A 16,180-nucleotide genomic window follows, 5' to 3' on the forward strand; every position below is an offset into this window, starting at 1 on the left:
AGCCGCTAAACCATGTCCCTAAGCACCACGTCCAACCTCTCCTTGAACACCCCCAGGGGCGGTGACTCCACCACCTCCCTGGGCAACCCGTCCCAGTGCCTGACTGCTCCTTCTGAGAAGAAATGCCTCCTCATTTCCAGCCTGAACCTCCCCTGGCGCAACTTGAGGCCATTCCTTCTAGTCCTGTCGCTAGTTATATGCGAAAAGAGGCCGACCCCCAGCTCCCCACACCTTCCTTTCTTATTGCAGAGCGCAACAAGGTCTCTCCTGAGCCTCCTCTTCTCCAGACTAAACAACCCCAGTTCCCTCAGCCGCTCCTCACAGGACTTGTGCTCCAGGCCCTTCACCAGCTTCGTAGCCCTGCTCTGGGCACGCTCCAGGGCCTCCATGTCCCATCACACCCCTAAACCATCACACGGGGGGGGGGGGCACCCCCTAAACCATCACACCGGGGGGTTACGGGGGGACCGTTCTTCTCAGAAACACAGGGGGATGGAAGGGAGGGAAGGGAGCAGCCCGACTGAGGGACAGGAGGAGGAGGAAGAGGAGGAGGAGGCAGCAGCAGAGCCCCGGAAGCGTTACACAGCAGCGCCGGGCCTTCCGCAGGGTGAAAGGAGGAAGGGAAGCGAGGAAATTCGCGATGCCGGACTACCTGGGCGCCGACCAGCGGAAAACGAAGGAGGAGGAGAAGGAGGAGAAGCCCATCCGCGGTGAGGGGCCGCCGCCGGCCGGGGGAGAGCCCGCCAGGCCCCCCGCCCAGCTCCCTCAGGGCGCACCGAGGGGCCGGGCCCCGGGGGGGAGCGGCTGAAAGGGGGGAAAAATGGGTTAAAATCGTGGAAAAACGCGTTAGATCTGCGCGGTGCGGCCTGGTTCTGTGAGGAGAGGGTCTTGGAAAGCCTGATTCGCTACTACGTGGCGTAATTGAAAGATCAACATGAGAAAACATGATATTTATCTTTTTTTCGTGAGTGGAATCCTTCACAGCTCACTCCCAAATTCCCTGTGATCCCAACCCTTCAATAAGTACTTCAGTAAAAGCAGGGCAGCAATTCCCTCTGGTGACACTGACGCAGCCTGAAAGCCACCAGTTGTTCCTCACACTGGGTGGATTTCACCTGTCTGTTTAGTTCATGTTGTTAATTGCGAAGTAATAACATCTGGAGGAAAAAGCATGCCTATATGGCATCAATGATGGACTTTGAACTGCTCCCCCTCGAGAATGATTTTTGAATTATAGCAGGGTAGCATTTAGTAGATACCAAAAAGTCAATGGGGTAGTGCAAATAATCGGGGGAGAAATATGGATTGGCACAAAAAACGTCTTCTCGAAACGCTGTGTAAAACATGCTGTGCCCAGGTCTTTCATGCTGTGTGTCTTTGGCTCCCTCTGTCATTAAAAGGCTACAGGGGAATTAGAGGAGAGAGAACAACAAAATGCTAGGGTGCTTAAGGTGAAGACTAGGATTTGGTCTGAAAAGGTAGAGCTTTGGTGAAACAGGAGAGGGAATGGTACAGGTCTGTTAAATTGCAAGTGATGTGGAAGTAAGTAGGCACCAACAGTAATCGTTACGTTTTTCTTCATGGAGGGAGTTCACTGGGGCAATCCTGTGGGACAGGACTCAGTGTGAAAGCTTAGGCGTTTAAAAGCTGATGGTGCTTGATCTGATGCACGAATTCAGAGGCCCAAGTAAAATGTTTAGATTCCAAGTGTAAGTCAGGTAAAAGGAAGCACAATGTGAGTTAAACCAGGGGATTCCTTCCTTCATTTTCTGCCAAAAGTTGCTGAAAGTTCACAGGGGTTCAAAGAGTTGTTAGGAAATGCTTGTGTAAAGAAAATCTTTTAAGGACTTTTAATAACAACGTAAGACCCAGGAGCGGGAGGTCACTAAGTATTTGCTATGATCATAGACCTTCTTGTTGGAGAAGCGATATATATAGGACCAAACTGTTTATCTTGTCTAGTGCGACCATTCTCATGTTTACATTTTATACCATTAAAAATCAGCTTTATGGTGGTTATTGATTCCTGGCTGCTTTATTAGTTCACAGGAGTTTTTTGTTATTGAGGTGAGCTTAGATATGGTTGTTTTTCTTTGCTCATGCTGCACAACTTGAGAGAGACAGCACTGCTAGATGGTGGTGATTAAAGTGGTTATGCAAAAGTTATTTGGATTTTAATTGCTGTATTCTTAAACATGAAGAACCAAAAGGTTAAAAAGGTGAAGTTTTGATTTCTTCTATTCCTTTTCTGTACAGTCATTGATAACAAGCTACTCTGAGCAAGTCAGAGTTTAAGTAGTTTACTTATGTGAGCTCTGGATGGTACACTTTATATCTTTTCAATAAATTAACAGAAAACAACTCAATCACTTTTGGGGGATTTGTACATAACAAGAAGGTAAACATACTTAAAAAGGTGTATTTTCATCTTACAGAAGCAGGATTGATGCTGCTGTTTTTGTTTTTAAAACTGGAATCTAAGTCTTTCCTGTCTTGTTTCAGCACTGGATGAAGGAGATATTGCCTTGCTGAAAACCTATGTAAGTAACATACATTTGCAAGAGTGTTAAAGGAAAAAAAAAAAAAAAAAAGAACAGTTACGAATTGAATGCACAAGTGGAGGGATATGTATTTAGTGAATAGTCAGCAGATCTGCTTCTGCTGTTGCCTTTCTCTCCTGCCAAAATCTTTTCTCCCTTTTCCCTTCTAACAAGAAAGCCCCAAACCCAACTCACAACCCTAAAAATAATCTAGTTATCTTGGAGCTAATGAAGTATTTTTAAATTTTTGCTGTGGGTCTTGTAGCTGATTGTCATGGGGCTCTAATGGCTAGGGTTTAGTAGGGCTTTTTCACCAAGTAGCCAATTTTCCTAAAATAAAGAACTCTCTTTAAGACTCTATCCAATTTGCTTGTATGCAGTTAGAAAAATCTTGGTGAAGGATACACAGAGCTTATCAGGGATAGCATAATCCTGGGAGGTGTGTTCCATGGACAATAAGGCTTAAAATGCAAACTTCCCTTCACTGCCAGAAAGTGCAGTGGGTCTGTTTAAAGACCCTTCAGAAAAAAGAAACTTCCAGTTTAGTGTATGTCTAGAGTTGAATATGTTTGCCAGAAGTCTGAATTTCACTGACACTGACTCTGCAACTGTGGAAGGACTCTGAAATAGGGGTTGAGCACACTGTGGCATCTTTTTTGTTGCCAGATTGATACGAGGGAGATCTTGTAAAGGAAATGCAGATCTGCTGGCGTTAGGCAAGGCAAGATAGTAAAGCATTTTATCACCAGTGAGAATCTGGCTTCTCATTTGCCACTTGATCTTTCTGCTGTATTCTGTGGGTGATAGAGAGGTCGGATAAGGTAATAAAAGCACTTGTACAAATGATTTTTCATTTGGTGCTATTCAGCTACTGCACGCAGAACTACTTCTGTATATAATCTTTATAAAGTCCTTTTTAAAGCTTGAGAAAAGAACGGTTAAAAAATAAGGCTGAACAGGTTTAAAAGGAAAAACAAATCCTTGAATCTGACAGATAGGAAAAATTTCCACTTGCACATAGCTCAGAACTGTGAAACTGCACTCTATTTTTGGTGGGCGGAATTATTATTACTGGAACTTAATACAGTCTTTTTTGCTTGTGAGCAATAGTTTTTTATTATACCAAGACGGTCTTTTGAACATCTTGATGCTCAGCAGCTATTGGCACTTTTTCCTAGATAAAGAATTATCTGAGTTGCAAAATCAACACGATATTTCTTTTCCAGGGCCAGAGCACGTACTCAAGGCAGATCAAGCAAGTAGAAGATGATATCCAACAACTACTTAAGAAAATCAATGAGCTCACAGGTATCTTTCCTTCTTAACATAACTTGCAGTAGAAGGGACACATATAACGAAATGGGTGTTTTAAGAAGTTGATTTTAAACAACTTCTGCATTCATTTTATTAATGTTATTTTTCCCGAAAGGATGCGTTTCTTTATTTGTTAATGTGGGATTTTTACTTTGTAGGTGGTGGTCTCATTTTTGATTAGGCAGGTCTAATCAAAAAAAATCCTTGATTTTTGTATTTTTATTTTTTTCAAATATATGATGGAGATGGTATTTTTGTATCCATGTTTCGGAAGATTTACAAGGTCTTCCATCTGTCTGAATCCCTTAGCTTCTGATATCTTGCACTAAAGCTTTCCCTCAGTGCAAACACTTGCAGCGTTTCACTCCTTTTCTGAAACTTTTTGAAATATGCTTATGTCATCTCTCCCAAGTTTGCGTGTTTTTATTCATACTGCAAAATTGTATTAGGGAATGGATAGACTGGCATTTGTGTATTCACCTGGCACTGTCACAATAGTCCTAGTTTCTTTAGGGAGCTCGTTAAAGAGATTTGCATGTGTTTTTCACTAGAGGTGTGTGTGTGTTTATTTAGAGATCTTAAAAAGCTTCCAGCAGACTTATGTGTAGGGTTCTCAGTATGTGAAAGGTTGCTGACGTACCAGTTAGCGTCTTCCTCCTCAGCCTGTCTGTGTTTTACCTAGGAATTAAGGAATCTGACACCGGCCTGGCTCCTCCTGCCCTTTGGGATCTGGCTGCAGATAAGCAAACTCTCCAAAGTGAGCAGCCATTACAGGTTGCCAGGTGGGTGCACTCTTTCTTCATTTTTGGAGTGGAGCTGCATAATGTTAAAAATGTGATTTATAACTTATGTAGACTTTTTTTTTAAAAGAAGGTTCACATTCTGTGCATATTGAGACTACTTCTGACAATCACATCAAAAAGCAAATGTGTTATGCTTGATGGTGTAATGGTGTGTTACATATTTCACACTTGTACTTACTCCTATAATTATTGCATGATGCTATAATAATAGAATCACAAGTCCAATAGCTCTTTCAATATGTTTGGAGAATACAATCACTCTGTGTCCTGGTACTTACAGAAATAGCAGGGCAGTTAATTGTTTACCCGATGGCGTTAATTGTATGTTCCGTATTAGGTGTACAAAGATCATCAATGCAGACTCCGAGGATCCCAAGTACATTATCAATGTCAAGCAGTTTGCCAAATTTGTGGTGGATCTCAGTGACCAGGTGGCACCTACTGACATAGAAGAAGGCATGAGAGTTGGGTAAGCAAAATCTTTGTGTTCTTAGAGTTTTACTGAAGACTGAAGCTTTCTCATCTGATCCGTTAGGTTGACATCAACAACCATCACTTGATATTTTCACAGCAGTTGAAATCATAACAACAGTGTCTTTCTGTTGGAAGACAATAACTTATCTGCCTGGTCTGCTAGAAATGTTTTTGATCTCATTCTGCTGAAAACAAGTTCAGTGCACTATGGACTGAAACCTTTCACTGTAGGCCCCGATAGTCCCAGCTTTCAGGGAGCCTGAGCAGTGTGCTTTCTCTTTGACTGTCTCCACAAACACACGCAGAGCAGCTACAGGAAATGTTTGCTGAAGAGGTGAAGCCAGTTATCTGTAGAATCAATATTTTACCAGTTTGGTCTCCAGGAGATTTTAAAGTTTAGTTTTTAAAATATTTTGGAATTAATATTTTTGGAAACCTTAAACTTCCCTGCAGAAGAAATTCCAGTTTCTAGCCCATCTGACTATTAGCTTTGAGGGCTGGGTTATCTCGATGCCAGAGAAAAGAATAGTTTGAAAATACAGCTTCATCTTTACAGAGTTATTTCTACATAGCAGTTTAATTAACTCTTGCTAAAATAAATATTCTTTATTTCTTCTCACCAGGGTGGACAGAAACAAGTATCAAATCCACATCCCTTTGCCTCCAAAGATTGATCCCACAGTCACCATGATGCAAGTGAGAACTGCCTTTGCTTATTATGATTTTGTTCTGTCTTGTAATTTTAGTTTCTTTGGATTTTGTTCTGGGCTGTTGAAAGCCTAGAGTTATGCAGCATCAGGCTGTTAACTTCTCATTTACCTTTTTGTTATGCAGGTGGAAGAAAAACCAGATGTCACTTACAGTGATGTTGGTGGTTGTAAAGAGCAGATTGAAAAGCTCAGAGAGGTGGTTGAAACCCCTCTGCTTCATGTAAGTTACCTCCAGATTTAAACTTCTGTTATTTTAAAACTATTTTGGTCACCTGTTAGCATTTGAAGAAAAAAAAAAAAAAAAGGTAATGTAGCTGAATGTAAATAACTAAATGAAAAGAGGTCTAGTTTTAACAAATGAAATCCAGTCTAGTTTCATTTGTATTGCTCGTCATTAATGATTTTCTTACTTGGCACATTATCTTTGATGCCCTCTGTTTCCCACCATTACAGCCTGAAAGATTTGTGAACCTTGGAATTGAGCCTCCCAAAGGAGTGCTTTTGTTTGGGCCACCTGGTACAGGCAAAACGCTTTGTGCTCGTGCTGTTGCTAACAGGACTGATGCCTGCTTCATCAGAGTAATTGGATCCGAGTTGGTGCAGAAGTACGTGGGAGAGGTAAGAGCAAATGCTTAATGGAGTGTGGAGTGAATTGCAGAGCTGCAGCTGTGGGGACCGGGCACCCTCGTAGATATGATGGATGGATGATCTAGCGTGCTGGAGGCAGAAGGGGGTAGAAGGAGTGTCAGGCAATCAGTTATAACACCTGAGCTATACTGTCACCAACGAAATGGATTTTGCAGTGCAGAGTTTAATCTGTGGTTTGGAGGACTCTAGAATGAGGATTTTGGTCCCAACTGTGCCACTTACTTTTCAGTTGGCCCTGAGGTAAATGACTTCATCTGGACTACTTCTGAATTTAAGAGTAGTAATCTGTCTCTTCTCTCCTTTATAAATTGCTTTAAGATTTATGAATTTCTGGTTATATATATATTTGTACAAATAAAGTCTTATCATTAGAAACTTAGAATTGTTTGGAGGCATGAAAACTGTGATGGTTTTCCTTTAATGTGCCTTGAATCTATAATAAAACTTTGAGGGGTGTGTGTGTGTTTTTTTTTTCTTTTTCCTTTCAGGGAGCTCGAATGGTTCGTGAACTCTTTGAAATGGCCAGAACTAAAAAGGCTTGTCTCATATTCTTTGATGAAATTGATGCCATTGGAGGTATGTTTGTAGTAGATAGCTTTACTCTCATATGAGAACTTTCAGATTTTCTTTTTGTTGTAATTCTTTATCCTTGTTGCTGCATTTCAAGAAGCTTGCTTGTAAATACCTAAATACTACCAGCACATACTGTGTCTGGGAAGCTATCAAGAGGTGGTTTACATAGCCTGAACATATTTAGCCCAGACGTGAAGTCATTTCTGCATGTTTGTAACACCCAGGTTATTTAAACTTTAGTAAAAACTTCTCGATTGTATTTGGAAAAAGTACTGTTAACTTAAACCACCTTCAGATTCTAGGCTACATACTAAATCTTTATCACTGTCTAAAAATTATGTTTGTTTTTTTTTTTTATTTCCTCCCAAAGGAAGTACTTCAGTCCTTTGAAAGTAGAACCGTATTTTCACAGACAAGTGGGGAGGATTTTGGTTGAGAGGATGTAAATAATAATAAAAAAAGAAACAAACAGAAAAAAAAACACCAAAATGCATTTATACATTTCAGCAGTTTGGTCAGTTATTAGGCAAGGATATAGGCCCTTTAATATCAAGGATGAAGATACAACATTTATTATAACTGACAGATAGCACCAATCACTTTTTTTTTAAATGTGTCATTTTCAACAAATCCCCTCGCACCTTTTTATGAACTCATCACAAATATTTGTATGTAATTTAGATGTATTTTTCCTGTTGTCTTATATACAGCAGCTTTGATGTCTGCCTGCTCTGAAGGTCCCTCTCTTACTCTGTGTTTTCTCTCCTGTTCTCTCTCTCCAGGTGCTCGTTTCGATGATGGGGCTGGGGGTGACAACGAAGTGCAGCGCACCATGCTGGAGCTGATCAACCAGTTGGATGGTTTTGACCCACGAGGCAACATCAAAGTGCTGATGGCTACAAACAGACCTGATACTCTGGATCCAGCACTGATGAGGCCTGGGAGGTTGGATAGGAAGATAGAGTTCAGCTTGCCTGATCTTGAGGTCAGAATGCTTTCTTTCACTGTCAAATCTATTCTGAGTGTTCTGATTTTGAGTGTTTCTTCAGTTAGGGCATTACTATTTGGAAGCAGTTTACAAGAGTTAACAAAAGCAGCACTCTTACGTGAAGCGACATAGAAATCTGGGAGAATAAAGATGTGCCAAAGAAGGTTTTCCCCCACTGCACAAATTCCATCCTTGGCAGGGAAGCTGTAGCTATGTATACCGTATATTTCTGATTGAATAGATAAATAATCCTTTAACTGGTTCCATGATTTAGTAGTTTAGTTGGAATGTGTTTTAGTTAGCTCCTTTTAGGTACTTCTACCATTAAAGCTGTTAGTTACTTTCTTAACTCAGTTTCATGGACAGGTAGTTTTCCATTGCTTAAGTATTCTAGTCCAGAGATAAGAAATAAAACTCTTATTTCCTACCTAACTATCATTTTCCATCTGTCCTCGCTGTAGAAGAGGACAGCTACATGCTGAGAGCAAGTCAAGTCATCACCTTTTTTGCAGCATGAACACTTCTATCCGCTCTTTTTCAGGGGCGAACTCACATATTCAAGATACATGCTCGTTCGATGAGTGTTGAAAGGGACATAAGATTTGAGCTGTTGGCTCGACTGTGTCCTAATAGCACAGGTGAGTTGAAATTTTTTAAAAATATTTTCCATATGCTTCCTTTCCACTGGTGGTCAGTGTTGAATTCATTTGTCCCTTTCTTTTAAAGGAGCTGAGATTCGCAGCGTCTGCACAGAGGCAGGCATGTTTGCGATCAGAGCACGTCGAAAAATTGCAACTGAGAAAGACTTCTTAGAAGCAGTGAACAAAGTCATTAAATCCTACGCGAAGTTCAGTGCTACTCCCCGCTACATGACCTATAACTAATACCTTGGAAAGATTTTCATCTTTCTGTAGTTTAACTTTCTGTGAAACCAAAATCCACATGTAGTCATTCGTATCTTGTTCTTGGAAGCAAGAAATAAATGAAATATTCCAAACAACAGGTGGGATTTCCTTATGAATGTGTTCTACACTTAGTGGAGTATTGCTGCCGTAGAAAAGTCTAACAACACAGCCTAAACCAGCAATGTATTTTTAAGTGGATACCTGAGCAGCGTTAGAAATCTTGAGTTCAGATGCCCAGTCACCGTTTACACCCCAAAACTTAAGAGTCTAAGCTGGGGAAGCGATGAAAGATCCCAAAGTAACTGCAGTGTGTCTGGGTGTGCTCAGAAATGCTTGATGCTAAGCAGCAAGGTGTAGGTGTGTCCCAAGAAAAGGACAAAAGAAAGTGCAAATGTTGAGCTAAGGAGAAAGCACAGATAGCTCAGCTCAGGTGCTTAGTGGTCAGTCACTGCCAAGCTTAGGGAAGACGTGAAGGGCTCTGTTTTCTCTCCGTGGGTGAACTCTGGTACTACCATAACCACACTACAGGGGGAAAAAAAAAGTTTTCTTCATCCCTTTTTCAGCGATTCTGCTGTTTCTTACGCAATAGTAAGTGTTGCATCAAGAGGAAGGAAGAAGTGAGTGCAATTTCAGAACACTAAGGAAATAAAGATTGTTTTCTCTCATTCCTGCTCTAAAAAAACCCACCAAACTTCAAGTTTGACATCAGTCTAAATCCACTAGGGAGTACTTTGATATGTCGTATTACTTATCTAGGATGTTACTACACACAGGGTCACCCTGATAGGGTCCTGATGCTTCAGTAGCTGGGCAATAGCTTGCAGTTGGTGGCCGCAGATAAGATTAAAAGGTTGATATTTATTTATCTGGCATGTTCTTCCAGAGCTGCACAGCTTGGTCACTGAAAAGCAACATACTTCCATTTCACCTTTTTCAGGCATTGCATTAAGCTATGAAAAGTGAGTTAGAAAAAAAAAAAAAGAGCTTGAAGAAACACCTGGGAATGTAAAGCTTTTTGGGAACAGTTTTATCTTGACAGTGAGAGAAGTTTTATCAGGCTTAATTTCAAGATAACTTTTAATTTTTTTTTTTATTTTTTATTTTGGAAAGAAGTGTGTGTAGTAGGGAAAGAACCTATGCAGTACATTTTTTATTTTTTTTTTTTTAGGTTTCTGGTCCAAGTGTCAGTATCTTCATAAATAATTTTAGACAGTCTGGTGGTTTTGTGCATATCTGATTTAAAAATTGATCTCGGTGGTTATGTGTTATTTTTGTAAGAACTTTTTTTTTTTTTTTTGTGGAGGTAGGGTGCAGGTATAGTGGTAGGACACAATTTTTTCATTTTGAGCCAGAGAGGAAAGTAGCTCAGAAAGCAGCAGTGACTGACTATGTCTGGAAGTACAGTGCTTGAAATGAAATGTACCTTTTATTTAAGAAGGGTGAGTGAAATATGTAGGAAGAAGCTGGAGCTTGTATCCTGAATTATCATGAGGGCTCTTGCAAAAAAAGTAGGGAGAAGGGAATATTGTTCTCAGCGTTAAGCGGCATCTCAACATCAAACAGGACCTAGGCTATTCAGTGCTGTTTGCTGTGGTGAGGCTTCGGCAGTGAGCATCTGAATGTAGGCAAAGGGGAGAGGAAAAAGGATGTGGGTTTGTTTAACCTAGCACTGACAAGCTTAAGGTGGGATTTAAATGTCTTGCTATCTAAATAGCAGCCTGTCCCTCAGCAGAAGGGAAATCAGTTTACTTCTCAGTGACAGGCTGGAGAGCACTGGCTCAGCTGGTGGCAGCAAAGCACAGTAAAAACAGTAAAAAGCTTCCAAATTTTATTTTACTGGCTGAATTACCAGCGATGCTGCTAGTAATTAGGAGGGGCTTGCACAGTACCAGCCCCACACAGGCTGATCCCCCACCAGCAGCTCACCAGGAAAAGCAGCCGCTGCTACCAGCAGGGGAAATGCAGCATCAATTGCGTCGTGGTGGCGCCTGGCGCAGACAGGGTCTTATGCTGGAGCCAGGAGGGTGAAGAGCTGCGAACAAACGTGAGTGCAGATACGTATCCACGTGGCTCATGGCAGCACTTGAGTGCTGCTAAGATGAAGAACGCAAGCAGGCTGATAACCCTAACATGGGGAACGTTTCCTCAGCTCTAAACGGTGAGTAATGCAGGCCAAAACTGCGTGAAGAAGACACCTCTACTGTATCACTTTTTCTTCCCCTCACCTCTTTTTTGAACTAGGTTAGCATACAGGAAATCTCGAAACTCTCTGGGCTGACCTTAAGATTGTCTTTTCCCTCAGCAGGGCTGTAAAAAATCCGGTCGAGAGACCAACCTGTAGTATTGTTCTAGCCCAAGCACACACGTTTGCTCATATGGTGTCACACAGCCGTGAGGTAGGTGTTTGTCTTGGGAGCAGCATCAGTTAACCACGAGCTACAGCCTGCCCTGGCAGCCAAAAGGGCAAACCATTTTGGGGTGCATTACACAGCACAGCCAGCCGGTCAAAAGAGGCGAGTCTTCCACTGCATGTAGTTGGTGTGACCTCACCTTGAATACTGTGTGCACTTCTGGGCTTTATGTTATAAAAAGGACATTAAACTCCTCAAAAGCCTCTAGAGGAGGACAACAAAGCTTGTACAAGGGCAGGAAGGCACGTCCTGTGAGGAGAGGCTGAGGACACCCAGAACAGGAGGCTGAGGGGTGGCCTCATTGCTCTGTGCAGCCTCCTGAGGAGGGGATGTGCAGGGGGAGGTGCTGGTCTCTGCTCCCAGTACCCGATGACAGGATGGGGGGAATGGCACAGAGCTGCACCAGGGGAGGTTCAGATTGGACATCACAAAATATTTCTTTGCTTTTAGGGTGTTCAAATGCTGGAATGGTCTTCCTAGCGAGGAATAACATGCTTTAACTTTTGGTTAGCCCTGAAGAGGTCAGGCAGTTGGACTTCATTGTTGAAGGTTCTTCCAGCTGAACTAGTCTAGTCTAGTCTATTCTTCCCAGCCCACCCCTTAACAACAGGCAATTGCATCCTGGGATGTTGGCTTGTCCTGCATACCGTGTCTTGCTAAGACAAAGTGGAGAATTTTGATAAGTCATGATAATCACTTTATTTTAGAAGTTGACAAGATTTTGATGTGAACTGAAGAGACTACATAGTTAAAAACTGAAGCTGCAACAAGCTGAAAGTAGAAAAATATACTGTATGTAGATACAAAGGCTTGTTAAACTAGTTAACATTATAAAATGTACCAAAAAGTTTTTTTTTTAAATAAACACACACACTGTGTTAACATGCATTCAATTCATACTTTGAACTCCAGCTAAGCAGTAACTTCTGATGCAGAAAGCTCCTAGTGGTAGGGGAGTCCGAGGAAAGAAAACACCTTCCCTCACTGCCCCCAGTTCTTGGAAAACTCAGTTTACTTGAAGCAAACCCTAAGCGCAACAGTTTGAACCAAAATAGAAGTAGCAGGTTCTGCACTGAGAAGAGAGGAAGTAGTCTGAATTTCCTTATGCACAGGACCTTTGCTTTGAGGGTGCTAAACGAAACGTTACTTGACCCCCCTCCGCTGCCCCTGTGCTACTGAAATAACTTAGAGAGAAATGCTTTCAGGTTCCTACCTTTGATCAGATTCATATTGATTGTTGTTAGGGGAATACAGGCACTGAAGATTTATTTTGCCTGAATTATATTTCCGTATTTTGCGACTCACACCTGAAGTCAAAGAGTACCATAGTGGCCAGGTTGTAAGGCCAACAGAAAAAAAACAAGCTACCAACTCATTAAAAATACCCAAACACATTTTTGAGTTCTACTGAAATCTATTTCATAAAGCACTTAAAAGCTGAGGCAGAAGCAGCAGTGCTGGTAGAAAGACATCTCAGGCAATGGGAAAGTACTTTTTTTTTTGGACCACTGAGACTTTAGACCTTGTCTACCTTTTTATTCCAGCTTCAGAAACTGCATATAGGGCATCTGTTCTTAAGGTAATTTTAATAGACCTCATTCCTGCCTTAAGCCAGTTTTGTCTTCAAACCTGAAGCTAAATTAATTTTAGCTTAAAACCAGCTGTATTATTTTTTAGAAAGTATAACTAGGTTTTGGCAGTGGAAGTACCATATTGATAATGTAATAATTAAACAGTGGGTTTTTAACATGAAATTCACTTAAGAGTAAAAATATTCAGGCAACGAAAGGATCAGCATAGTTGAGACAGGTTAGATAATTAAAAAAACAACTGTACCATCAAGATTTAAAAACAGGAGCAGCTAATGCCACCAGTGTGAATGCATTAATCCAGCTGGCAGATCATTACAGTTTTATACAAATCTATTGTATGCAGATGTTGACATCAGGCTTAAAAGTAATCTACAAAAAAAACCAACTGTAAAGACACTGGTACAGTGCATTGGAATTGCAGAACAGTTTTCTTCTGCAAGATCCCAGCTTGCAGTGAGTTAAAGTGCCCATTTTCTCAACAGGAATAGGAATGTCACCTTGTCTATCAGATTCGGATTGTAGCATACTACAAGGAATTTTCTCATCTTGCATAATTTTATGCTTATGTCATTGGAAAGCTGTACCCTGATTGAAGGAAAAAATTCAAGAGCATGAAGGCTTCCAAATTCCTTGTCCACTCTTCCTACAGAAAGCCCCACCCTATACCCGTAGATACAAATAGCCTTAGGCTCTCTTTAAACTGTGCAAATTAAATATTTGAAAAGAGTCTTTATCAGCATAAACCCGACTTCCATTCTGCTAGATGTCAATCCTCAGAGGTCTGAGGCAGTCTGTGAAGCAGACCTGTGTTTCACTTGGCAAGCAAGGACAGCATCATGAATACTGTGAAAGAGCAGCTCTCTTGTTACCGTGTTGTCAAAAAAATTCAGTCTCGTCAGCTCATTCATAACAGGGCCTACAAAATAAAACAATTATGGAATCAGTACATAAAACTAGAAGATGGAAGACAACAGTATCTCAAGAAAATGACAAGTTGTTCTCTTGTCATTACTTAAAACATTTAAAATATCTGGATGAATCACATTATACTTCTACTCCGAAAAAGTAATTCTCTTTCCCAGTCATACAGAGAGGCCTGTTCTTGGCTGAAAATGCTACAATTCCAAATATCAGAAACTTGGAACACTGCAGGCTTTTCTTACTACGCTTTTACAACAAATTCAAGGTACAATATTAGGTGCACCATTTACAATTTGCCAGCTGGAAGAGATGGGAGCAGGATCTAGTCCTCAGAAAACTCGTTACATTAGCACTCCACTTACACTGAAGTGAAGGCTCTAATCCATATGGGTTTGCTCTTCCTCAAATTGAATTTTAGTTCAATGTTATGCAAAATAAGCACTGATACTACTGAGGCAACTGGCAGGAGAAAACTCAGGGACAGAGGGCAAGAGATAAAACACAATCTCTCCCACAGATTCACAAAAAAACTCAACTCACCGCTACAGCTGGCAATACAGACACGGACTGAAACTTCTTTGTATTCTTTTATAATCTGCAATAGAGTTAAGTTGAAGTTAAACACATTATCATTATGCACATCGTGATTCTGGAAGATGTAAGCAAGTTACTGTGAGAGACGCACGTTCCACATTCCCCAGTATTGAGCTGAAACTTACAGAGCTACAGAATTAAAACTGATTGTGTGAGATACTGGATTGTATCTGAGTTGACATTTACATCCTGTGATGACAGGTTCCCTACCAGGTACCTAACTTACATGTTTTCTGTTTTCGTTTTTGACAAAAAAAAAAAAGCCCTACTTACCGATTTTAATGTTTTTGCTCCAACTGAATCCACAAAGTTCACTGGGGTGAAATCCAAAATTAAAGAGTGGATGTTTGTTTTGGGTTCCACGAAGTGTTCAAGCTCATCAAGAGATTTTCCATTTACAGGTAACTCATCGTTTGCTATCTCATGTTTTACACTTCCTTCCACGTCATTACTCTGTGAGAGAAGACAAATAAAGCTAAATGATAGCCAATACTTCTTCAGTGTAGGTCCCCTTCCTCCCCATACACAGCTGTTCTGCCAGCCTTTAAAAGGTGTACAGCTCTAAACCATTACAGGGGCTGGCTTTATCTGTATCAAGGCTTAGTCTCCTCTACCCAGCCTTTCTACGGTCACATGCAAGCAGCTTAAAGCTATTATCTTGGGGGTGAATTACTCATTGCTTCCAAATTCAGGCACCTGTTCATATACTTTTGCTCTATTTCCTTGCCTTAGCCCTGCGCATCCTGCTGAGGTCTACATGTTAAGAGGAAGAGCCAGCGATCAGGCTCCAAACTTAGGCATTTGCTTGGTTTTCCCTGATAATAAGCACCCACCAGCTCCCACCAAGGGGATGAATTTAAACATGGACAAAAGCACAAGCGTGTTTCAAACAACCCTTCTGAATGCTCCTGCCTCAGTTACCCATGCCAGGATCAGCAGTGCGGATGGCGCCTCTTAACTGATAACAAAATTTATTACAGGACCTTCTCTTTTGTCTTATTTCTGTATGATTATTCTTAATGTGCAGGGGAGAGTGGCAAAGGTTGGATCCCTCCACCTTCTGCTGATACCCCTGCTGAGACTATGACAGTGTGAAAAGCTCTGCTCCCCTAACGTGGTATCTGAATGTAACTGAGGTTCCACACAACTATCCAATCCAGCCACCAGCCTCTGATCCTTACGCTGCTCCTTAGTAGCCTGTCCGCACTGCACAGTGCTTGTTCGCTAAGTTTTTCTACCCAAGTAGCACTCTGTACCTTGTATAAACGAGAATGGTAACACCAAAAAGCACCATGTTAGCTGATAAAGTAGAGGTAAATATTTACCGAAGAATTCACTAGCTTCAACACAGCTTTCTTTTTGAGTTCATTAGCCTTCTTTATTTCCCTGGCGTGCTTCTTCTGCGCTTTTCTCCTTGCTGCTAATATGGCACAAGGGTCCACTCCAGTCTGCCATGAAAAGAAACCATGATCAGACAAGATCCAGCTTGTTAGGATGACGTTGCAGTACCAATTAGCACTGAATTCATCACTATCATAAATTTTAAAGAAGCCTGCATTATTCAGTGTCCCTTGGTGGGGGTGAGAACAGTATAAAGAAAGAAGGAATAATCTTCGCAAGCACTATGTTAACAAGATGAGGAAGAGATGCATCACATTCTTCTCTCGAGATCAGAGGTGCCATATTTCAACAGAATGCTGATTTGAG

At 41.3% G+C, this 16,180-nt stretch overlaps 2 protein-coding genes across 2 annotated transcripts in view; one reads left to right on the forward strand and one right to left on the reverse strand.

Moving 5' to 3' along the window:
* The first annotated feature begins 120 nt into the window (after positions 1–120).
* Positions 121–9,050, forward strand: PSMC2 (proteasome 26S subunit, ATPase 2). Its single transcript, XM_040544573.1, has 12 exons — positions 121–710; positions 2,503–2,540; positions 3,767–3,848; positions 4,537–4,636; positions 4,995–5,126; positions 5,755–5,827; positions 5,966–6,061; positions 6,295–6,459; positions 6,978–7,065; positions 7,845–8,047; positions 8,592–8,688; positions 8,777–9,050. Exons 1-12 carry the CDS (start codon positions 641–643, stop codon positions 8,932–8,934), a joined length of 1,302 nt encoding a protein of 433 aa, XP_040400507.1. The 5' UTR covers positions 121–640; the 3' UTR covers positions 8,935–9,050.
* A 2,999-nt stretch (positions 9,051–12,049) lies between these two features.
* The window catches only part of SLC26A5 (solute carrier family 26 member 5), a 34,587-nt gene continuing 30,456 nt past the window's right edge, over positions 12,050–16,180 (reverse strand). The window contains exons 17-20 of the mRNA XM_040544574.1: positions 15,799–15,921; positions 14,747–14,926; positions 14,420–14,474; positions 12,050–13,874 (exon numbers count right to left, since the gene is read on the reverse strand). Of these exons, the coding sequence (XP_040400508.1) occupies positions 13,732–13,874; positions 14,420–14,474; positions 14,747–14,926; positions 15,799–15,921 (501 nt within the window). The 3' untranslated portion in view covers positions 12,050–13,731. The remainder of the gene's footprint in view (positions 13,875–14,419; positions 14,475–14,746; positions 14,927–15,798; positions 15,922–16,180) is intronic.

The sequence above is a fragment of the Cygnus olor genome, chromosome 1, assembly GCF_009769625.2.
Source record: "Cygnus olor isolate bCygOlo1 chromosome 1, bCygOlo1.pri.v2, whole genome shotgun sequence".
NCBI lineage: Eukaryota > Metazoa > Chordata > Aves > Anseriformes > Anatidae > Cygnus > Cygnus olor.

Bases quoted from the DNA above. Each gene is read 5' to 3' on its own strand.
- PSMC2 (XM_040544573.1), top strand. From the start codon at position 641: ATGCCGGACTACCTGGGCGCCGACCAGCGGAAAACGAAGGAGGAGGAG. The intron at 6,062-6,294 runs GTAAGTTACCTC...CCACCATTACAG, and splicing joins TTGAAACCCCTCTGCTTCAT to CCTGAAAGATTTGTGAACCT. The intron at 8,048-8,591 runs GTCAGAATGCTT...GCTCTTTTTCAG, and splicing joins TCAGCTTGCCTGATCTTGAG to GGGCGAACTCACATATTCAA.